At 31.5% G+C, this 25,927-nt stretch overlaps 2 protein-coding genes across 7 annotated transcripts in view; one reads left to right on the forward strand and one right to left on the reverse strand.

Moving 5' to 3' along the window:
• LOC126889923 (E3 ubiquitin-protein ligase MYCBP2) overlaps positions 1-25,927 on the forward strand; it is a 743,799-nt gene that overhangs the window by 291,973 nt on the left and 425,899 nt on the right. The window lies entirely within an intron of this gene.
• LOC126889924 (uncharacterized) overlaps positions 1-25,927 on the reverse strand; it is a 249,886-nt gene that overhangs the window by 12,980 nt on the left and 210,979 nt on the right. For all 3 annotated transcript variants that reach the window (XM_050658661.1, XM_050658662.1, XM_050658663.1), the window contains exons 3-4: positions 16,516-16,686; positions 3,419-3,711 (exon numbers count right to left, since the gene is read on the reverse strand). In XM_050658661.1, coding sequence (XP_050514618.1) covers positions 3,419-3,711; positions 16,516-16,686 — 464 coding nt within the window. The remainder of the gene's footprint in view (positions 1-3,418; positions 3,712-16,515; positions 16,687-25,927) is intronic.

The raw sequence follows: 25,927 nt of genomic DNA on the forward strand, positions 1-25,927 counted from the left end.
GTAAAACTATTTTTTTTCAATTTTTTCCCTCTGTATATATTAATATTTGAAAAAGGTAATACCGCAATTGAAAAGAGCGTAAAAATATTTTGTAGAAGATATTTTGAACTTTTTAGTTATGTTAATTACCATTTAATAAATGCATAACGTATTTTCACATGTACCTATGTGTGGCAGATTCGTGCAAATATTATAAGAATTATTGTATATTTAATGATAGAAGCATATAATTTGGACCGCATATCTACACACATCAAGATTCAAATTTAGATATAAGGCCATCTCAGATTTTAACTTTTACAAAAATGGCGGGTATTCAAAATGGCGACTATACATATTATGTGACTAATAGCACGATAACTTTTGAACAAAAAGTCCGATTTCAACCAAATTTGGTATATAGGTCCTTTTTTATGTGTAAGACCAAGGTCTTGAACCGGAAGAATCGATTAAACAGAAGTTGTATTTTTACCGATTTTTATGTAAAAACATGTTGTTTTTTTACCAATTCTTTCACCCTGTATATATTAATTTTTCAAAAAATTAATACCGGCGTTGAAAAGAGCGTAAGAATTATTTTTAGGAAATAATTTGGAACTCTTTAGTTATGTTAATTACCAATTAATAAATGCATAACGTATCTTCACTTGTACCCATGGACCTACGTGCGGCAGATTCATGCAAATAATATAAGAATTATTGAGCATTTAATGGTAAAAGAATACAATTTGGACCACACACACTACACATACAAAGATTCAAATTTAGATATGAGGCCATCTTAGATTTTGTCTTTTACAAAAATGGCGGGCATTCAAAATGAATTTGCCGCACATAGGTACATGTGAAGATACGTTATGCATTTATTAAATGGGAATTAACATAACTAAAAAGTTCAAAATCTTTCCTAAAAAATATTTTTACACTCTTTTCAATGGCGGTATTACCTTTTTGAAAAATTAATATATACAGGGTGAAAGAATTGAAAAAAACAACAACATATTTTTACATAAAAAACAGTAAAAACACAACTTCTGGTAAATCGATTTAGGTATAGCCGCCATTTTGAATACTCACCATTTTTCTAAAAGGCAAAATCTGAGATGGCCTCATACCTAAATTTGAAATTTCTTATGTGTAGTATATGTGGTCCAAATTATATGCTTCTACCATTAAATGGACAATAATTCTTATAATATTTTCACGAATCTGCCACACATAGGTACATGTGAAGATACGTTATGCATTTATTAAATGGTAATTAACACAACCAAAAAGTTCAAAATATTTCCTAAAACATATTCTTACGCTCTTTTCAATGGTGGTATTACCATTTTAAAAAAATAGTATATACAGGGTGAAAAATTGAAAATAAAATTATTTACATATGTAATATAAAATAGTTTTACATAAAAAACCAGGAAAAACACAACTTCTGGTAAACCGATTCCTCCAGTTCATCTCATCGATCTTGTAAAGCACAAAAAGAACCTACGTACCAAAATTGGTTGAAATCGGACTTTCATTCAAAAGATATCGTGCTATTAGTCACATATGTGTAGTCGCCCATTTTGAATTGCCGCCATTTTTGTAAAAGGCAAAATATGAGATGGCCTCATATCTAAATTTGATCCTTTACATGTGCAGTATATGTGGACTAAATTATATGCTTGTATCGTTAAATGTGCAATTCTTATAATATTTGCACGAATCTGCCGCACTATATTCCCCTCTATACATTTAAACTTATTGTTCGTAATAGTTCGGTCTGTTCGGAAATACATGGAGGATTTACCGAAATATCAAATGTCAAAGATAACCTACAATTTTAACATTCATTGATTCATTCAGTACTAAATACTTTGCGTGTTGTATTGTTTTTACAAAAAAAAATAGGTAATTCAGATGAGCCTGGACATTCTAGTGTAAAAAAGACATAAACGTTAATAATCCCAAAAATTTAGCATTATAAGAACTAATGGACTTCTTATATACTCTTATGTATAAAGTAAGCAAGATGACGAATATGAATGTGGGTAGATACAGAAATGTATTTTGTAGTTCGCTTGGAAGATTTATATACCTACTAGCGATTTATATAATTACTTAGAATGAAGAAAATTTTGTACCGGAAGGAGAGGGAATGATCTTACATGATGAAATCATAGGTTCAAGAAATGAGATTCAAATAAAAATAGAAGAATTTACATAGAAGTAAAAACTTCGTTTGTATAATGGTATAATGTTTACTAAAACTTCTAAAAAAGTCATCCAAATAGATTAAAAATGCATCAGAACGTTTTCGATCTAATCAGATCATCATTAGTGAACTAGAATTAAGTATGTCTACATTAGAATGAAAGCAAATGGTTAAAATTTTAAAGGTTACGAAAAAACCGGGGGCACCCAAAATCCCGACAGCCAAAATCCCGACGGTCAAAACATCGACACGCCAGAATCCCGACATGCAACAATCCTCGCATAAGCAAAAATCCCGACAACTACATTTTGAATATTTATTGTTTCCTTTTCAAATTCAATACCAAATCATATTATAGAGTATTGAAATTGAAAAATTAATTACTTACTAATAAGTACGGGTACTAATTATTATGTATTTTAAAAGAAAAAATTATTAAACACTTCATTTTATAATATAAAAGCTATACTGAAATGGAAGGTTGTAAGTGACATGATAATTATTATCTATTATATGAAAGTAAACTTGAATTCAGGATTTGATTATACAATATATTATTGGACTATATTTTGGCAAAAAAATAATTTAATTCATATACCCATGTTAGAAATTTTATTTAGAAAATTAGTTCATATTAAATGGTAAATACTTTTGTTAAGTAAAATAAAAACAGATGGCCACAAACAAAAAACAAGAAATAAATGTAATTATAAATTAAAAAGAAACTTATCAAACCTGTCGGGATTCTGGCCTGACGGGATTTTGGCCTGTCGGGATTCTGGCCTGACGGGACTTTGGCCTGTCGGGATTCTGGCTGTCAGGATTTTGGGATAGACCCCGAAAAAACATGTGGTAAATATTTCATTCTGTGTAGTAATTGAAACTAGCCCACTACTTGAAATGAAGACTTCAATATTACGTGGTTTTTAAATAAAATTTAAATTTGTGGATCGACATTAGGTCGATGTTAGCAGATTTTTACTTAAAAAGCAACAAATTGTTCGAACGAACAAAAGTGGTACGTGGTACATACTTATCAGTTTGACCGATACAGACCGAATAAATTATATGAAGAAGTGAAAACCAAAAGTGTCAAGAATGACAAGACAAGGTAGTCAGTTTAACTACCTAATACGATCAATTCAGTCATAACAAAAAAAAATTTTTTTTTCAAAACATTAATTTCAAACCTTTTATAATCACTAGTGTTATACTTACATGGAATGGCTTAAAGAAAAATTGCCAAAAGCTGCAAAAACTGCCTTCGATTGTATCCTGGAAATATTGCATTTACTGATTTTGAAGTCGCAAATGAGAGACCTTTCAGCGAACGCCGCTGCTTGAATATTTTCGATACTGGAATTAATCAATACAATCGATGATATCTGTGTCGCTTTAAAAGCATCCGTCAATATGACACCAATTTTACAGTTTTGGAATGATACGCTGGCTAAAGACTGCAGAAAAACTTCTCGAGGTATCTTCGGAATTTCGACGTTATCGAAGATTATCTAAAAGTAAAAAAAAGCTGTAAATATTATAAGTTACATTTTAAGCAATTTTAACCCTTAAGTACCGATGTGGGGTCAAAAAGACTCCGCGTCACAAATTTTATAGTATTAGGCCGTCCGCACATGGGTCGACGCTCGAGGTAGTCGAGGCGATTTCAGTCGCGTAGATCTCTCCCAGCCACTTAACTTCCTTCGTTGTGGCATTGAGCTCCGTAGATAAGGCGTTTAGGATTGAAAATCTCCTCGTCTTGTACGACTCTCGTCCCTTGCGATCGGTAGCACACAAGAAAGTTCGAGTAAGACGCACGTTTCGTCATGGAGCGTATTTGTTTCCTTCGTTTTTTGTTGATTTTTGTGCTAAATAAAATTTTGGTACTAGTAGCTTTGTGGAAATAATATTGTTTGTAATATAAAATTCTGAAAACATTGAACTTCTGTTTCTAGGTGTTTATTATAAAATTCATTGGGGAAGTAGACAAACACCCTTAATTGTATAATGCTCATCGTATACAAATTATACTAAAAATGTAACAATAACGTACTTTTCACAGATCGAAATAGTCGTTTTGGTTGATATATAAAAAATGCGTCCTTCCTGGTTGGAAGATGTTAGCAAACTGAATCTACTAGTGCGCGGAAAGCAATCGCTTGTGCCGCAGGGTTCGTACAAGACAAGCAAAACCGGCGAACTTCGAAACGTGTCTCGATGGACCGATGTGCGGACGGCCTTACTCTCTCCACAAAATTTTGTCAGGTGTTGTGTCGCTTCCCGTAATTCCTTCATAAATTTTAATTGTCTTAGTAGTGTCAAGAGAGGCAGGTCGTTGCATTCTTATTTATTGATATACGTAACTCGGCATTATCTAACTGCCCCACGAACTACCTGGGCCCATTAATCCCAAGTACCTGCTGCCCCATCGCCGAGAAAGTTGGGGATTAAGTCTTAATGACCGGAAATTCCAAATTTGATTATAGTTGAAAGTAAGAATATAAATATTTTTAGTTATTCACTTCAGTTGAAAGTATTACGGTATAGTGTCCGGTTTTGTCCGTTAGTGTTTAACTTTTAAATGGCGAATCCAACGACTATGTTTAGTCAAAGGGGAGAACTTTTATTAATAATTAATGAATATAAATATTCAAAGGCCCATGTGTCCAAAGATGGAAAAGTTAGATGGCGATGCATCAAAAGAGGGTGTCAACAAAAAGTGTACACAAAGGAAGGTGATGAAAATTACGTTATTCTTGAAAAAACATCGGTGGAGCATAATCATGCTCCCGATATCCACGTTGACCGGCAAATTTTTAGTAATTTTACAAAGAGGAAAGCTGTAGAAGATATATGTGAAAGACCTTTAAAGATTGTCCACAAGGAATTGAGGAAGTAAAATTTCAGCAATTTACCGCTGACGACGAAAGACATTTCTTGCGTTCGAAGAAATATTTATGCTGCAAGACGAAAATCCACACCATCATTGCCCAAGTCACAGGAAGAAGTTCTACAAGTGTTAGTGAACTTAAATTTAAAAACAAATACAGGTGAAAACTTTTTATTATCTACGAAAAATAATTCCGCAATTTTTAGATGTTTCAAAAATCTTTACTTTTTGTGTAATGTAGATTCTTTGTATGTAGATGGAACTTTTCAATACTGTTCTAAATATTTTTGTCAGATGTTTACTATACATGGCTATAAAAATGTTTTTTATGTTCCTCTAGTATTTTGTTTGTTACCAAATAAATCACAGCAATCGTACAAAAGTACTTTTGATACATTAATAACAATATGTACAGATTTGAATTTAAATTTCAAACCGAAGCGAATAATTTCTGATTTTGAAATAGCAGTTCAAAATGCAGCCAAGTTAGTGTGACCCGACATTATTTTTGTTGCAAATTTCATTTAACACAAAATTGGTACCGAGAAATTCAAAATTTAGGTTATAGTCCAGGGTAATAAGGTTTTTTCCATGACACTCGAGCAGCCAGGGTACTGAAACGTTTTTTCGACAGGTAATACCTATAAGAGCAAATTGTAACTATTTCCTGCGTAGGATCTGGCGGCCATTTTTATTTATAAACAATTAAGTGTCAAAAAATGGCATTTTTCTCTTTTTTTTTTCAAATCAATGGAAAACAGTCAAACTTATGGTTTTTTTAGAACAAATATCTTTGAGATTATGGAAAAAGCTTTAAAATGACTTATTACAAAGTTTGATATACTCATTTATTGTTAATATAATTGCGAAAAAAGGTCGGAATTGCAAAAAAAATTAATTTCGCAATATCTATTGTAAAAATTAGTGTACAGCTTTGAAATTTTTGTCATATAAGGGTTCTTTGGTGCTTAATATGTGATAAAAATTTCAAAGCGATTCATTCAATTGTTTAAATTTTATTCAAATTGTTTATCCCAGAGAGCATTTTTTTACAATAACATAAGTCAGAAAAAAATGACTTTAGAACCATTCCACAGGTGTCAAATGAAAGAGCATGAGCTATATTTTCAATTTGGTTTAAAAAAAGCGAATAAAAAATGCGTTTATTAGTAATAAATAATTATGCAAAAGTATCGTAAATCTTTCCTTATAAACTTTTTATTTTGTTATATAAGAAATTATATATATTTATTACAATTTTTTATCAATTATGATATAAATAACATTACTTGGTAGTTGTGCACTTAAAACAGGGTAAAAAAGTTAATTTTTTTGGAAAAAGTTATTCAAAAAGTTTATAAGGAGAGATTTACGATACTTTTGCACAATTATTTATTACTAATAAATGCATTTTTTATTCACTTTTTTTAAACCAAGTTGAAAACATAGTTCATGCTCTTCCATTTGACACCCGTGGAATGGTTCTAACGTCATTTTTTTCTGACTTATGTTAGTGCAAAAAAAAATGCTCACTGAGATAAACAATTCGAATAAAATTTAAACAATTGAATGAATCGCTTTGAAATTTTTATCACATATTAAGCACTAAAGAACCCTCATTTGACAAAAATTTCAAACCTGTACACTAATTTTTACAGCAGTTATTTCAAAAATAATTTTTTTGGCAATTCCGACCTTTTTTCGCAATTATATTAACAATAAAAATGAGTATATCAAACTTTGTAATATGTCATTTTAAAGCTTTTTCTATAATCTCAAAGATATTTGTACTAAAAAAATCATAAGTTTCACTGTTTTCCATTGATTTGAAAAAAAAAAGGGAAAAATGCCATTTTTTGACAGTTAATTGTTTATAAATAAAAATGGCCGCCAGATCTCACGCAGGAAATAGTTAAAATTTGATCCTATAGGTATTACTTGTCGAAAAAACGCTTCAGTACCCTGGCTGCTCCAGTGTCACGAACAGGGTATATTTTTGTCTTATTACCCTGGTCTATTAGTCCTCGGAATATAAAAATCAAACTGTTATTGGAAAATATTTAAAATTGTTTTTCGGCATTCCTTATTTAGATCCAAATGATGTAGGTGACTTTTTTTCTGATGAACTTTTTAATATTATGCCAGAAGATGACAGAGTTTTGCAATTTTGTGATTACCTAGTTGATAATTATTTAACGGAAGATTCAACATGTCCACCTTACATGTGGGCTTCAAATTCATTATCTCTTATATTTACATAGTACAAACGCATGTGAATCATTTCACTCGAAATTTAACGAATGTTTTTATAAATCACTTCCTGACATATTTAAATTTACAGACATTTTGTTAAATTTTCAAGCAGAAGCATATGTGAAAATTAGAACTGCACATAGATTCGAAAAAAACTTGATAAAATGGCATAAAAAAGTTGATTTTATTGAAAATAGGCTAAATGAATATTTCGTTACTAAATTAGAGTTTATTAAGTCAGTTTGCAATTATTATGCAGCTAACTTTTAAAATCTAAAATATAGTGTTCACTCTTACTTATTTTAATCACTAATCAGACATTAGAATTAAGCATTGTTATTGTTTAACTGTAGTTTTTGTTATTGTATATAAGTTAATGTCGATTTATAAATAAACTTTATTCGATTATATTGTTATAGTTTCATTATTTAATCATTTAAAATTTTCGCTCATGCTTTGGGAATTGGGTTTCTTTTTGAATACAATCAAGTAAAACAAAACTAGGTATATATGTTCCATCCAAAAGTAAAAATGAATACCAGTCATGGATCGTTTTTCCTAAAGTTTTATTGTCCTTGATGTTTATTATGAAGAAAATAGACCGTAAAATACAGTAGACTCCCTCTATAACGAGAACTGAAATGGCGGACTAATTACCTCGTTACAAGCGGATCTCGTTATATCAGACAACAATAATATTGAAATGTTTTGATGCCGCCCACGTATTAGGTGTCTATGGTCGAGCTGAACAATGAGCCCTCGCCATCGTAAATTATAAATTTCCTACAATATTCAATATCGGGCGATAGATAAACAGAAAGAAGGTTATTACAGACGGTGGATTTTATTACAGCACTGGCCTCGATAATAACACAGATGTTGGGCACTTCTAGGCAGGGTGAGTGGGGAGGAACGCACCAAACTTTAAGACTGTATAATATATGTAATAATAACTAAAAATAACTCATATGTTGTTGTTCGATTTGCATTTTGTTTCCGAGATACGGAGTGTTAAAATTTTTCTTACAAACTGATGATTAAAAAAATGGTACGCCACTGAGATATTTCAAAATAAAAATTATTTTTGAATTCCCCGTTCAATTTCTGACAAACAATCTATCTTCCCGTTTTTTCAGACCACGCTTCGTTTTCATGTAAAAATAGTTATTTTCCTAATTAGTGCGGAAAGTGATACTTTCACGCACGAGACTGCCGTTGATCCGAACGACGCGATAGCGGAGTTCGGGCAAGCAGTCGAGTGCGGGGAAGACACTTTCCGCATGAGTTAGGAACAACATTTTTTCTAGGGCCGTACGTTTGGAAAAAAGCCACAAAAAAAAGAGTTATATAAATTTTTTTTTAGAAGTGAAAATACACAAATTAATTCTTTGACAAGGTTGTCAAAACCAAACTTTCAATATAATGGTTTACCACGACGACGATACTGGTTTCCATGACGACGATTCAAAACCATTGGAATTGTCTACTGATCTGACTTTTAAATATTATGTCAAAATAATTTTATTTCATCGAATTATCAGTATTAATTGCACAAGAGCTCTGAAATTATTGAATTTTTCGCGAGTGACACTTTGACAGTTTTAATTTCACGAGCCGAAGGCGAGTGAAATTATGTCAAAGTGTCACGAGAGCAAAAATTCTATATTAATTTCAGAGGTCGAGTGCAATTTGTTGCGATTATTTCATGAATAAAACTGTTCAAAACCAAAATTTTATTGTAATTTATTTATGTAAGTACCATTAAATACACAGTTTTTATAAATATTTGACGATTGAAAGTCATCACTTTTATAATTTTTAAAACATTAAAATTGTCATTAATGTCACTGAATGTATTTTTTCGTAGAAACGAAGGGCATCTGACGTAATATACTTAACGACGGGAGATTATCAAAAATTATCGATTTAATTCAGATTTCTGTAGCTTTCTATTGGTCAGAATCTCCTATGAATGAAATAATCGCTCTAATTTCATTAAAACATGAACACAATAAGATGCATTTGAAATAAATTAGTAAATAATATCTGAATATTAGTTTATTGCATGTATTATAATATATTACAATGCCATATTACAAGGTATTTTACTTTCCCGCACGCCGTGCGGGAAAATTTACTTACACGCACGCCGTGCGGTAAAGTGCAACTTTCGGAAACGAAATGCGTGCGTGAAAGTGGACTTTTTAGCACGGCCGTAGAAAAATAAAATATCTTAACGCTTACCAAGTATTCGAAATAACTTTCTACACGTTCATAGAAACTTCGTCGAATACTTTGTAAGCCTTAAGCAATTTTATTTTTTGCTGAAAACGAAGCGTCGTATGAAAAAACAGGAAGATAGATTGTTTGTCAGAAATTGAAAGGGGAATTCAAAAATAATTTTTAATTAGAAATATCTCAGTGGCGTACTATTTTTTTTTCTTAAAAAATTTCATACCATCACCCCTACGCGCGCTAATGGTGAATATAAAGTTCTTAATTGTATGTCAAAAAATGCGCTATAACTACCTACATCTTAAAACACACCAAATTTCATTTGCATATCTCAACCTGTTTTAGAGCAATAAATAGATAAGCAGTTGGTAAGAAAAATTTTAACGCCCCGTATCTCGGAAACAAATGAAACTCGACAAGATATGAGTTATTTTTAGTTATTATTACGTATATTACACAGTCTTAAAGTTTGGCGGGTTCCTCCCCACTCACCCTGTATACAGGCAGTTAAGGTATTTATTTATAGCCGTTATTGCGCTAAAACAGGTAAAGAAACATATTCTTCGATTTCATTTTTCCTCGTTATAACAAAATACGCTCGTTATAGGTGTTATAGTTCAATAGGAATTTCATGGGACATCTAGTGTGCCTCGCTATAAGTGAAACCTCGTAATATCCGTGTTCGTTATAGAAAGAGTCCACCGTAGTAGTAATGTTAAAAGAAATAAAAACGAATATATGGTGAGTGAGCACAAGACTCAAAGTGAGCAAGAAGCTGATGACAGTGACATGACCCACACTATGATCCAAATAAAGTAAATTCAAAAAAAGAAAACTATTTGTTGTGACTGAAACTAGTGACAGTGAAGCGGATGATTTAAACATATATTATTACGGTAAAAACAGATTTTTGACAGACAAAATGTTGTGTGAATTGTTGTTTCAATTAGAATCGAACTTCCGGAACACCTGGTGCCCATGATCACTGCTAATGACCTCATCTTCTGGAGTTTCGGCACTGAATGCATGCAAATAGATTACCAGGCGGTTTTTGGACTGAATACAAATATGCCATCAGAACTCACCCCCGGACCACATGGTGTCCAAGGTCACGGCTAAGGAATGTTATCTTCTGGAGTTTGGAGGATTTTTGGGCACTAGGTGCACCGGGGGTCGGTTCTGGTTCTGATAGCGTATTCTTGGTCAGCATTCCCAAAAAACCACCGAATATCGGTTTGCTTCAATACCGAAAACCTTAGAAACTCCAGAGGACGTGATTGAACCTGTGAACATAAGCATTAGCTGCTCCGGTGGTCGGTTCTGATCATATTCGTTTTCAGTTACCCCAAAAACCCCGGAGTAACAAAATCTGGCCCTTAATACAATTATTTTGACATGTTTATGCACTTTTGGAAGCAGTTTTTGTACTTTAAAATGCAGTTATGCATTTCCACCCATTTTTCCATAGTAGACTTTTTTCCTAACATCATCCTGAACACAATGCAAAAAGTTGCAAGTCTCTAGGTGCTGTATTTTAAAATCGATTTATTCCGGTGTTTTTAGTACTAAATGCCTGATCTAGTTATGCCCAGTGTTGTATTACTCTGTAAGTAGGGGTCGTAACTTTAATTAAAATATAAATGATATACAGGGTGTCCCGAAAATATTGGTCATAAATTATACCACAGATTCTGGGGTCAAAAATAGATTGATTGAACCTCACTTACCTATATACAATAGTGCACACAAAAAAAGTTACAGCCCTTTGAAGTTATTTGTTTATTGGAAATGGACATGTGGCATTCTTATGGCAGCAACATCGTAAAAAAAAATTGAAGTGAAATTTGTGAATTCCATAAAAATTTTATTGGGGTTTTGTCCGCTTCAACCCCCCCAAACTTCTGTGTACGTTCCAATTAAATTATTATTGTGGTACCATTAGTTAAACACAATGTTTTTAAAACTTTTTTGCCTGTTAGTACTTTTTCGATAAGCCAATGTTTATCGAGATATTTTGAATATTTGTCGAATCCACCACATATTTATATGTCGATTATAGACCTGTTAATAATAATCTGAAAATTTATTTATAATTTACATTTTTAGGTATATTTTGAAAAAGAAGCCGCATCTCGATAAAAGGTGACTTATCAAAAAAGTATTAAGAGGCAAAAAAGTTTTAAAAACACTGTGTTTAACTAATGGTACCACAATAATAGTTTAATTGGAACGTACACAAACATTTGGGGGGTTTAAAGGAACAAAATCCCCATAAAATTTTTATGTAAATATATTATGTAAAACTGGCTTATCGAACAAATATTAAGAGGCAAAAAAGTTTTAAAAACGTTGTGTTTAACTAATGGTACATACCACAATAATGAATTAATTTGAACGTACACAAAAGTTTGGGGGGTTTAAGGGAACAAAACCCCCAAATTTTTATGTGGTGGACAAATTTCACTATAATTTTGTTTTAAGATGTTCCTTCCATAAGAATGATACATGTCCATTTTCAATAAAAAATCTCTAATAGTTTTCGATATATTCAAAAAAATCGATTTTCATGTTGTAACTTCAAAGGGCTGTAACTTTTTTTATGAGCACATTTGTACTTAAATTAGGTTCAATCGAACTATTTTTGACCCCAGAATGTGTGGTATAATTTACGACCAATCTTTTCGAGAAACCCTGTATAAATCCGCTCGACTTATCTACTAAGTTATCTAGCTATAAAGCTGTGTATGATCTCTTATTAATATCGTATTAACTACAATCCAAAACAACAAAGGAATTAGTCATGTCATGTTTTTTAATCTGAAAAGTGAATAATTTTTTTATACATCGAATTAAAAGTAAACTACCACAATGAGTGATTAAGCAACAGTTTTGTGTGCGAATATGTACAACAGAACAGGTCCGTGTCTAGCTACAGTTTTTTGGTTTTTAAAATCGAAAAATGCCTAATCAAATAAAATAAAATCAAAATGTAATTCCGTACAGGTTAGAACAAATTTTATATCAAAGTTTCGCTGAAAATAAAATATATTTTCAAGGAAGCATATTATTATAACGGGATAATTGTTTAAATAATGAAAAATGGGACATTTTGCACACAATTTACTTTTTTAACTGCTGCGGTAATTCAAGTTTTTATGAAGGTTTTGACGATTTTTTGCTGCAAAGTGATGCTACTAAGATAAGAAAGATAACTGACAAGAACTATAGAAATAAACAAAACCCTTCATATAATCCTGCAATATGTTACGAATTGCTTTACAGGTCTCCGGTATTATGACTTCCAAAAGTTGCTAAGATATTAAGGAACTCAAGCCATGCACAACTGCACAAAGCCTCTCATGAGGGCTTAAAGCTTTTCTTATATTGGTGTGTCTTGTTTCTTTATTATAGTGGAGTAACGAGCTCCAGTAATTTGAAGTATGCTGGCTCGTCCATCCTCAGGTAATTTCTCCAACCACTTGGCTCTAAAGACAATTCGTTTAATAAGCTCACATGCGTGAAGGTGCTCCTTTTTCTCAACCACTCTTTGTATAATTTCTGTTTTTATAATTATATGATGACAAACAGCAGGCGCACAAAGTAAAAGTTCCCCTTTCGAATTTTACACTGTGCGTCTTCACTGAACCACGTCAAATACGAAATGATAACCAATTTGGAGTGATCATGAGTGGGCTATGATTTTGGCGTCAATCCGTTTGAAGTGATTCGGCTTGGCTACAAATGGATTGACCGCGAATGCCCAGCTTAAGAATGTTTTTTGCATGTGAAAAATTGAACAATCCTCTTATACAGGGTGTCCCGAAAAGATTGGTCATAAATGATAACACAGATTCTGGGATCAAAAATAGGTTGATTGAACCTCACTTACCTATATACAATAGTGCACACAAAAAAAGTTACAGCCTTTGAAGTTACAAAATGAAAATCGATTTTTTTTCATATATCGAAAACTCTTAAAGATTTTTTGATGAAAATGGACATGTGGCATTTTTATGGCAACAAAATCTTAAAAAAAAATTAAAGTGAAATTTGTGCACCCTATAAAAATTTTATGGGGGTTTTGTTCCCTTAAACCCGCCCAAACTTTTGTGTACGTTCGAATTAAATTAATATTGTATTACCATTAGTTAAAAACAATGTTTTTAAAACTTTTTTGCCTCTTAGTACTTTTTCGATAAGCTAGTGTTTATCGAGATAAATATGTATTTTGAATATTTGTCGAATCCACCACATATTTGTATATGGTTAAGTACGATTATTAGACCAGTAAGGATGTGCGAAAAAACGTCTATTTTTGGATGTGAGAGGTGGCATTCGGATTTTTGCAGATAAAGTTAGGTGACATCTTCAGTAATAATAATTGACTTATGCTCCTTCTCAAATATGTCCGGAACATTAATAAAAAAATTAAAATATTTAAAAATTTCGAAAAACGTCGATTTTTTTTTTGCTTTCTTTGCTTATAACTTTAAAACGATTCGTTTTGAAACAAAGTCGTAAAGAAATAAAATAAAGATAATTGAATTTTGTATGATATACGACTGGTTAAAAATGTCTTAACGTATTACCTTTTCTGCAATATAGCAATAAATACAAAATAAGGGGGCAAAATACGCCTGTTGTTATTCAATGTTTTTAACCACTTTGGTGGCACTTAGAACCTTAGTAATTCGCTTAGGAAATTCTTTGTAGCATACTTAAACCGTGTAGGAAATTTCATTAAAATCGACCTAATAGATTTTGCATAATAAATTTGCAATCTAAATGTTTTTAAAACAGTTCAAATTTTTTAAAATCTTTCTGAACAAAAAGTAAACCATTTAGAAGTTGTTTAATTATTTTACATATAAAGAGGTGCTCCACCTATCTAATACACTTTACAGAATTAAAATCGGATTATTTAAGGGGCCTCAGCAATGTTTTAAACTTATAAACAATTTTTTGGCTTATAAACAAATAGCTTTGTTTAATAATAAAAAAATTAATTTTTAGCAATGCAAATAATTAAAACCGGTATAATTTGACTTAAACTTTCAAATGCTGTCAGCAGAATTGCTATTTTATTTTATTCAAAAGTTATTCGCGTTCAAAAATTGCAATTTTTCGAATTTTTGAAAGTTCCACTGCGTTTATCTCGAAAACTATGCATCCTACGAAAAAACTTGTAAGAACATTTTTTGCTTAGAATTACCCAAGAAATACAAAAAAAAATGTTTTATTTTGCGAAAAATCGATGTTATGTAATTCCTCACGTTCTTTGTTTATAACAATCTTATCGACATCCGGATCAACTGTTACCCAAAAAAAATCGTGTTCTACAGGTCAAAAAATACATAAAAATCTTGGGTAAGTGCATCTAAATAAAGGAGCCCGTAGCATTCCCTCCTGGCCACAGGACTAATTTGTTTATGAGGCAAAAAATTGTTTATAACTTTAAAACATTGCTGAGGCTGCTTAAACAATCTGATTTCAATTCTGTAAAGTGCATTAGATAGCTGAAGTGCTTCTTTATATGTTAAAAAATTGACAAATCTTTGTATGTTCTAGTTTTTGTTGTGCAAGATTTTAAAAAATTTTAATTTTTTTAAAATAAGTTTAGATTGCAAAATTATTATTCAAAATCTAGTAAGTCAATTTTAATGAAATTTGGTGTACGGTTTTAGCACATTACAAAAATTTTTTAGGCGAATTAGGAAGGGTCCAAGTGTAACCTAAGTGATGGAAAATCATTAAATAAGGACAGGCTTGTTTTGCCCCCTTATTTTATATTTATTGCTATTTTGCAGCAAGGGTGATAAATTAAGACATTTTTACCAATCGCATCTGATATAAAATTTTATTATCTTTGTTTTATTCCTATACGAACTTGCTCCAAAATGAATCGTTTAAAAGTTGTAAGCAAAAAAAGTAGAAAAAAAACAAAATTTTTTGAAATTTTTAAATATTTTATTTTTTTTTATTAATGTTCCGGGCACACTTGAGAAGGAGCATAAATCAATTATTATTAACGAAGTTACCACCTAACTTTATCCGCAAAAATCTGAATGCCACCTCTTACATCCACCTAAAAACAGATCCTTACTGGTTTATATAGAGAGACCTGTTAATAATCTGAAAATTTATTTATAATTTACATTTTTATGTATATTTTGAAAAAGAAGCCACATCTCGATAAAAGGTGACTTATCAAAAAAAAAGACTAAGAGACAAAAAAGTTTTAAAAACGCTGTGTTTAACTAATGGTACCACAATAATAGTTTAATTGGAACGTACACAAACATTTGGGGGGTTTAAAGCAGCAAAGCCCACAGAAAATGTTTATGTAAATATATTAAAAAAGAAGCCGCATCTCGATAAAAACTGGCTTATCGAAATAATACTAAGAGACAAAAAAGTTTTAAAAACGTTGTGTTTAACTAATGGTACCACAATAATGAATTAATTGGGACGTACACAAAAGTTTGGGGGCGTTTAAGGGAACAAAACCCCCATAAAATTTTTATGGGCTGGACAAATTTCACTATAATTTTGTTTTAAGATGTTTCTGACATAAGAATCATACATGTCCGTTTTTAATAAAAAATCTCTAATAGTTTTCGATATATGTATTGAAAAAAATCGATTTTCATTTTGTAACTTCAAAGGGCTGTAACTTTTTTTATGAGCACATTTGTACTTAAATTAGGTTCAATCGAACTATTTTTGACCCCAGAATGTGCGGTATAATTTATGACCAATCTTTTCGGGACACCCTGTATAAATCATATATTTTCTTGAAAATATCTGTCTTCACCAAAACTTTGATATAAAAATTCTTCCAACCTTCACGAAATTTTATTTTGATTTACGTGTATTGTAATTTTATTTGACTAGACTAAAAGAACAGTTTTCTGTGTGAATGAATGTGAATACTTACAACTGTAACAGGTCCGTAGCTAGCGATAGTTTTTTGGTTTTTAAAATCGAAAGATCGCTCGTATAGTTTCAGCAACTTGACGTTCTTGAACGTGCTATTGTCGAGTTTGCTGAATGCTGCTGGTTCCACGCTGACATAATGTACATTGAAGACTTCTATGGAAACGGAACTCTAGAATTAAAAACGGTGATGAGTAGATTATAATGATATATATACATTTTGTGCTAAAGTTAAAAATAATTGTCGTTATAAACTTAAGATGGACTACTATTTGAGATATAAATAAAACTAAAACGTTGTCGTATTCTGCATGAATACCAGTGGTAGCTCGGAGTATGTACGTGTTCTTTAAAATACGCCCCATATGGACTAAAATGTTTTACTCGGTATACGATTTTCGCTCGGTGTATAACTTAGTTCAAATACAATTAAAATTTAATAAGTATAGATATAAGAATAAATCTAATTTCCGTTTTTTACTTTATCGTACTATATACGTAGTATAGTATAATAGATAAAGTTATAGGATCGTGCAAAAAAATTTTTTTCAGATTTCACTTTTTTCGACGTTTTGAGTCCCCCTGAGTCTAAAAAGCAAATAAAAAAAGCATGTCGGAAGTATGTACGTACGTACGTACGTACGTACGTACGTATGTACGTACGTATGTCGCCACCGCCCAGCAAAAACTACTGGACCGATTTTGATGAAATTCGGTATGAGTAAGTTTAAGAGAATTTTGTCGAGAAACTAAGCTTTTAAAAAAAATCTCTCAAAGGGGGTCCGAAATAGGGGGGTTATTTAGGGCCCATTTTTGCAAATTTTGACAGAAATAAATGAAATTCAACTCAAAGTAAGCTCATCGACAGGTAAATAAAAGTACGGAATTTGACATTTCCAAATTCAAAATGGCGGCCAACATGGCCGACCGCCCCCCCGACACATTTCCCTATCTATCTAAAAACTTTTTAAAGATAAGTTTAATTTGAAAAAGTCGTTATATAGCCTAAAGATGGGGCTATAAGAAAGATGTTATCGTTTTTCAGAAAAAGTTACGGGTTGCCTATATTTAAGGGGTCAAATTTTGACATAAATTTGAACTAGATTTTCTCAAAAATGGTTCCAAGGAATTTTTTTATTTTTTGATATATTTTTGATATCCTATCAGTAAATTGAATGACATTAGTCATATATCTTAACTCCCCATAGGAGGGGAGTTATGAATTTTTTATAAAAAAATATTCGAGTGCCCGTAACTTCCTTCTTAATAGAAACTAAAATTTGAAATTTTGCAGACATATATGGTATTTTATTATCTATTATCACAATAAATTTTACCAAAAACATGGCTTCCGGTTGAACCGGAAATGAATAAAAAATCTTAATTTTTTTGATACGCCCTGTATATTTTAACACATTTTGAAAGAATGCAAAATTACCTTTCCAATGACATAAAATTTATTGCTGTAGCTCAAAAACTCGAAAAGTTACGGTAAATAGAAATTTTGCTATAATCTTATGTGTGTCCTCTCTCACGCGTTCATAGCAGAGCATTATTGTAGAGCAGTCAATGAGGGTATTTGGCTCCGAATTCCATCCTACTACATTGATGTACTTGATATTTTCACAGTAAGTAGGGAATAGCTCAAGAAACAAAATCTACCCTATATACTATGGCGCTTTTATCTTGGGGCGGTTCCCACTTCTTCAAGGGGGTGGAAAATTTGTTGGTCAAAATAAGCACGGAAGTGGCTGAAGAACCTATTTCTAAGCAAAAACTGGTCTATACTTTTTTTTGAGAACTCAATACTTTTTGAGTTATGCGTAGTTGAAAATTGGCCATTTTCATTGAAAAATGACACCTTTTCGGACGGATTTTTTGTGAATACCTTAAAAACTATGCAACGAACTAAAAACTCTATATAAAACATTTTTTAAATTATAAATAATAAAGAGATTCGTTCCTTCGTAAATGTTCTATTTATAATACAAAAAGAGATATGGTAGGTGAAAATAGTTTGTTTTTTGGTGCATGCTCAAATTGGTGTATTCAACTTGAAATAACAGAGGAACGGTAGGTTTTAGGTGTATAATGCTACCAACACCTTTTGTAGTGTTTGAAAAGGCCTTTAAAACGAGCACCGTTAAATGTCGGTTACTTACAAACTAAGCGAGATATGGTGCAAAAAATATAATGACTAATGTACTTTAAGGAAAAATGAAAAGTATATACATTTAACTCCCCATCCACCATAATTTAAATGCATTGTTTTTCTTCTCAATACCTTTTAATATAGTGTTATTTCTACTTTCAAAAAGTTAAACGGGTTTAAAATGAATGGTTTTTTTAAAAAATGTGATCAAATTATAGAATGAATTTTTAAATTTTCTTAAAAATCTTCCTTTTTCTCCATGTAATTCGAAAATAAAAATATTTCACCCCTGAGAAGTGGTGGGAACTTCCCCCATGATAAAAGCGCCATAGTATATAGGATAGACGTTGAATTAGGAGATTGGGCTACTCCCAAAATTTCATTAAAATCCATGCAGTAGGATAGAATTTGGAGATAATATCTTGTTCTTAATCTCGCGCATTGACTGGCGTAATCGAAATAGAATGAAATGCAAATATTGTAAACTATTAATTTCTCAGAAAAATGAACTAATTTGAAATGAAAGTATGACTATAATATTCTATTGATTTATGCAATAATCTACACATCTATAGTGTGTCCCCGAAATATGGCATCGAACATTTTCTCAAATGCAGGAATTAATGATGCGTAGAACCATAAAATACTTTTAAGTACAGTAGGTGTTTCTAAAATATTAAAATAACGAGTAACTTTGTTATTTTTATAGAATGCCAATATCTAGTACCATAACGATAATAGATCGGTACGATAAAGTTCTCGGGCGGCCCTTCCGTCCAGCGTTTTTTTGTGTGAATTAGATGGCCTTGGCCGAGCCAATTAGCCAGACAGTTTGTTATTTTAAAAACAAACAATTTTTTTTAATCAGAGGAATTATTTCTGTATTTCTAACTCTAAATACATAACAAACTAACATATTACAATTATTATCTAAATAATACACTGTTTTGGTTGTAAAGATTTTTTTTTGTACATTATTTTTTTAGTATTTTTTTATATCTTTAATTTGTTTTTTTTATTATTTTTTAATAATTGTTTTTTTTACTACGCTAAGATATAAACCCAATTCAACATCTCGGAGGTTTACATCTTCTTATTTTTTTTTTCTTTTTTTTGCTTTTTTTGCTTTTTTTCTCTTTTTTTTGCTTTTTCTTTTCTCTTTTTTTCTTGTTCTTTTCTTTCTTCAATTATAATATACAATAATTACTTAAATCTGCAGGGTTTAAAAAAATAACAACAAAACAAACATGTTTGTTTTGTTTTAACAAACATGCCTGCTTTGTTTTAACAAAATTACTGAAATACTGTTAATATCTTCAGAAAATATCAAATTGTTCAGGTAGACGGGAAGTGGAACTTTTAATATATTAAGATTATCATAAAATTGGTTTATATTTACTGATTGATGTGAACATTCGAGGAGAATATGTAGTAGATCACCTTCTATTCCACACTCACAGTTAGGTGACTCTGTGAGACCCAAACTGTACATATGAAGGGGGGTAAGAGCATGATTACATCTCAATATATTTATAACTCTTATGAAATGGCGATTTGATACAGAATGAAACCATCTTTTAATGGGAATTTCAGGCTGCATTTGTTTGTAATTACTACTAGTTCTCGTGTTTCGATAATACCTTTGCCAATTTTCTTTTTGGTGTCGTCTACTAATAATATCAATATCCGAAATGGGTAGTAAGTTCATGGGAAGTTCTTCGCCTATTTCTCGGGCAGATTTGGCTAGTCTGTCTACTATTTCGTTACACCTAATGCCTGCGCCCTTTATCCATGATATAATGATGTTTTTTCCTAAAGGACATCGCACACATCTTATGGAAAATATAATGTCACTCAAATTCAATAAAATTTATTCCAATAGATTCGTTTTAAATTAACGATCAAATCTTATCATTGCGCCAACTCTCTATTTTCAAAAATAAGAGCAGAAATTGATATAAATAAATCTGAAATCAAATGGGTAGGTACATAAGTTAGAGAGAGAAAAAATATTTTAAAATACCCAGATTTTCGGTACTCCATAAATCAGCGGATTAGTTTCACTAATCCGCTTAGGCCCAGCGGGATTTAAGCTGTTATGAATAGCACTCAGAGCAATAATGATTGTAAACTAACATTTTATGGACTCCAAAAATGTGATTTCGATAAACTTTAATTGCAATTTGCGCCGTAATTAATCATAATTAAGAGTTGGCGCAATGATAAGAATTGATCGTTATATTAAAACGAATCTAATCGTATAAATTTTATTGAATTTGAGTGACATTATATTTTCCATAAGATGTGTGCGATGTCCTTTGCAATTTTATTATAAAGAGTCATAATTTCCAGTTCTATATGATTGAGTTGTTAGGACTTATGTACGTTTGTTAGTCTATCAACGACACTCTTACTGTCTGTACATATTATGCAGCTATAGGGTTCGTTACTAAATATGTGTCTTAAAGCAAAAAGTATCAATCCGTTGGTTCAGAAAATTAGCCCTCCAGCTAAAAGAGGTTACCAACTTTAACGTAATAAAGGATGAGTGTATAAGGCACCGAGTTGTTTCGATTTATCGTCGTGTGTATACGGTGATAATCGGCCGTTTGGTGATCTGTCTCGTGCTATATTTACCAGTCTTCCTTCTCACATTCTGCTTATATGGCTATACCATTCTTTTTTTTTTCAGTATCCACTCATTTATGTTCTCTATATCTGTGCCTGAGGATAGCTGCTACGTCTGTCCCATGGTACAAAGACGCCAGGTACGATATTGCGCATGCGACTATCAGCTGATCGTGTTCTGTAGACGTCACAATGAGAGTAGCCGCTGTTGGAATACATACGTTTATATGGGAGTTTTATCAATTTTTTAGCTTTTTGGGAGATTTTTGTGAGATTTAAGTTGATTAGTAGGCTTGTTAGTGTGAAAGAACTATTATTTACCCCTTAGTGTATTGTCTCCAAAATAAGTTTATTTAAAAAACAACTGAAGGGTATCTTAAAATAAGTTTGTTGTAGTTTAATATTCTGAGATGTTTGATAGTTTAAAATTTATTGTTTATAAAGTATAGTTTTCTTAAAACTTTTGTAAATGGATGCCGTTAATAAATAAATAGGTAATCTACAAATTAGTTTTCAAATTTCATTCGGTCGACAAATTATTGAATTTTACAGAAATGATTGAAATTTAAAGATGGATAACTATATAATTATGTATAACATTGGTGGTTTGATATACTCTACATATATAAATTACATATATCCAATGTTCTTAATTATAATTTACGCTATATGTATATGTCGGTATATACCTACTCAATATTTTTCTATGCTAAATAGTTCAAATTTCAAAATTGCTATCGTAAGTATTTTATATTGAAGACCAAGTAGATGAAGACCCTTTAAATCTAAACCAAGATGTACTTGAGATTTTTTTTTGGCAACATGAAGATGATGGTCCAATCGATAATTTAGGTGAAGTTTTGTTATGCAAAACATACTTCTCAGATTTATCTGACGATGCACGAAGTGGATGCAGACGTCGAAGAATTAAACCAGTTACAATATGATGCATTGGAAAATGTCAGTGGGTATATCTGCAAGAAGTTAGACTTGTCTGAAAGTACGGATACTTCCACTTACATGTGGATTGACCAACGCTTGGTTTCATAATCAGTTAAAGTGGACTTTAAATTTTAATTCTGCTCTAATTGCTTTATCAATGCAATTCATATTGGTAAATGTCAACTTTAAAGTGAATTTTAGTTAATGTTCACTTTAAGTTGAACTTTAGTTAATGTTCACTTTAAGTTGATTATGAAACCGGGCGCAAGTCTCCGAAGGCAGCCTAAAGAAACCTGCAGAAGAATTGGTGGTAAAAATGCATCAACTGGATACTATATTAATTTAATAATTTCAATGGGTCTGGACTTCAGTTAAAGTCAGGGAAAAATTATTTGCAAAGCCTGATTGATTTTTCTGAAAAGATTGAATGTGATTACCAAACCAAATACTTGTTCTTTCGGTCGCGCATGTATTTTAGGATTAAGAAACTAAACTTAACACTTAGGCCCGGTCTTTTCACCTCGGAATAAATAGTTATCGGGAAGTTTATCCGGCAGATTACATGTAAATACATATGTCAAATAAACTTTCCAATAACTAGTTATTCGGAGGTGAAAAGACCGGGACTTAAAGAAAATATGAGAAATAAGACAAAATTAAAGAAAATTGTAACTTAAAGTCTTGTGTTTTATTTGTTTTGTGATTTTGTTTCAGACCATTAATAATCAATTATTTTCATCTGTTTACGTGCAACTAAATAAAGCGGAGCACACTAGTTCGCTCCCATGGTCAAAAAACCCTCTTAATTACATACTAGTTCGCTCCGAAAACCATAACCGAGTTCGCTCCCGTGGTTAAGCGGATTAAGTATATTCTAGGAAAATTAATATCAGGAAAATTGGTACTGTGACTTTTGTATTTTATATTAGAAATTATATAAAATATTGGTGGTTACCTATTTATATAAATACAGTGATAAGCGCGCTAATAACCGGCAAAATAACGCAAACGATGGAAAACATATGAAGTTGTAAGATAAAAGAGATGAAACTAGTAGAGATGAGAAATTAAGAGGTAGAAACCTATAAATTTACATTATAATGATTGTTTCTCATCTTTAGACGTTTGGCAACTACCACTGTGACAGTGACAGTTTTTGTTGACATACTCATGTGATACGGCTAAAGGTGGGAAACAACCAATATAATCTAAATTTATAGGTTCGTACCGCTAAATTTCCAACCTCTACTAGTTTCATGCCTTTTTATTTCACAACTTAATATGTTTTTCAGCGTTATTATGCCGGTTATTAGCGCGCTCATCACTGTATAACGAGACAGTGAAATTAGATAATTTAGACTTAGCCCAATAAATGACTATTTTGGAGTGTAATTTTCGGCGTTACTACGGATTTGGTTGAAAATTTGGTTTTAGGTTCTACCTATCCTCCACTTCAAAGTTGGACTTGTGCCGTTGGTTGCATTTAATTGAGGGTATAAATCACCTCTTCTCGAGGGCGAAAAATCATACGTTTAAAATAAGTCCAGAAATGGATAAGTTGACTACTTCTAAGTAACTTTTGTACTATGTAGTTTTTTAAAAAAGTCAATAATTATTTGACTTCTTGTTTGATTTGAATAACATCAAAAACGTTTATTTTTAAACAACAAAAAATAACACGTTTTCAGACGGTTTTTCTCAAATAAATGAAAAAATAAGTATTTTATCGAAAAAAAAAATTCTTAACGAAAATATAGCCTGTAATAAAATGAAAAACAGTATATTCATGAAGTGTAGGTACAGACCCAGCAAAAGAAGAGTTGCAGGTAGCTTATGAAAAATATGTTCCTATGAAAAATGTGTTCCAAAAATACATTTTTGCTGAGAATATTTTTTTCGATAAAATATTTACTTTCTGGTTATTTGCGAAATATCGTCCAAAAATGTGTTTTTTTGTTGAACAATAATAAAATAAACATTTTCACTCGCAGATAACTCGAAAAATATTGACTTTAAAAAACTCTATAGAACAACAGTTGCTTAGAATTAGTCAATTTATCTATTTCTGGCCTTATTTTAAATGTATGTTTTTTCACCCCCGAGAAGGTGTGACTTTCACCCCCCAAGTAAAAGCAACCAACGGCATAAGTCCAACTTCGCGGTGGCAAGTAGAACGTAAATTCAAATGTTCATGCAATTCAGTGGTGACACTAAAATTTACACGGTACCTATCGCCGGATTTCACGTTCCTGTAGTGGGCTAATAATAATTATTTTATGTACACTAAATTTTTTTCTATACAGTGGTGAGCGCGCTAATAACCGGCAAAATAATGCAAAAGATGGAAAACATATTAAGTTGTGAGATAAAAAGAAGCGGAACCAATAGAATTGGGAAATTTAGCGATAAAAACCTATAAATTTACATTCGATTCACTGTTTCCCACCTTTAGACGTATTAGAGGAGGATGTCAACTAAAACTGTCACTATCACAGCGGTAGTTGTCAAACTCGTCTGATACGTCTAAAGGTGGGAAATAATAAATGTCATGTAAATTTATAGGTTCTACCGCTAAATTTCCCATCTCCACTAGTTTTATTTCTATTTATCTCACAACTTAATATTTCCATATTTTGCGTTATTTTGCGGGTTATTAGCGCGCTCATTACTATATTTTGAAAAATGTTAATGATTGAATTAGAAATTAGATTAGAAATTTTGAATTGTTTTTAAAAATTACTGAAATAATTTTTGTGCTTATTCTAAAATATAGATATAATAAGAAAGCAATACAAGTGTAAAAACTAACATAATAGGTATGGAATATTCTCTACCATTACAAAATTAAACAAATATAAATTAAAACGAGGTATTTATTTTGCTAGAAATCTAAGTGAAATACATTTGACAAAATCAAATCTACTAATTTTATTTTGCTTTAATTCCTCTATTTTGTGATCAATAAATTTTTGGCGCTCTAGAAGTACTTTTCGGTACACTTTTTTTGGTTTCACCGAACTTCGTATTTTTACATAAGTGTCAATTTGAATATCTTATAAGTTATATCTTATCGTTATAAGTTTAATATATTTTTAAGTAAGAAGTAGTGTTATATATTAGCATTGTTTAAAAAGACTCATTCTTTTAAACAATGATAGTATTGTCGTATTAGAAAAATACAAACTTTGAGAAATATTTATTAAAAATTTTATTAATAAAATGTATCAAAGTACCTGCTTTATGAAGGCAACATTATCTATTTAAGCTGACCCTGGCTATTCATTATTATTCATTGTGTACCCAATAAAGACATTATTCAACTATCTTTTCTAAGAAATATATGGCCGGAGCGAACTTACCTATGCCCCTTTTCTGTGGTGGTATTAAAATCTGACCGCCGGAGCGAACTAGTATACGCCCAAATAAAGGCTCGATTCATAGGCGCCCATACATATGGGTAGGGGGGCCGTGCCCCCCCCCCCCCCATGGCTTTTCGGGTGCTTTAAACTGTATATTGTCATCCAAAGTATACAATATGTAATGTGCAACATCTTCACGTCTAGCCCCCGTACACATTTTTATGTGTACGCCCATGGCTCGATCCCCTCCTTAACACTGGCGCCAAATAAGACAAGCCAATCAAAAACAAACTCGTAAAATTTATTTAAAAAGCGACGAATACAAAAAGTTT

This window comes from Diabrotica virgifera, chromosome 8 (assembly GCF_917563875.1).
Source record: "Diabrotica virgifera virgifera chromosome 8, PGI_DIABVI_V3a".
Lineage (NCBI taxonomy): Eukaryota > Metazoa > Arthropoda > Insecta > Coleoptera > Chrysomelidae > Diabrotica > Diabrotica virgifera.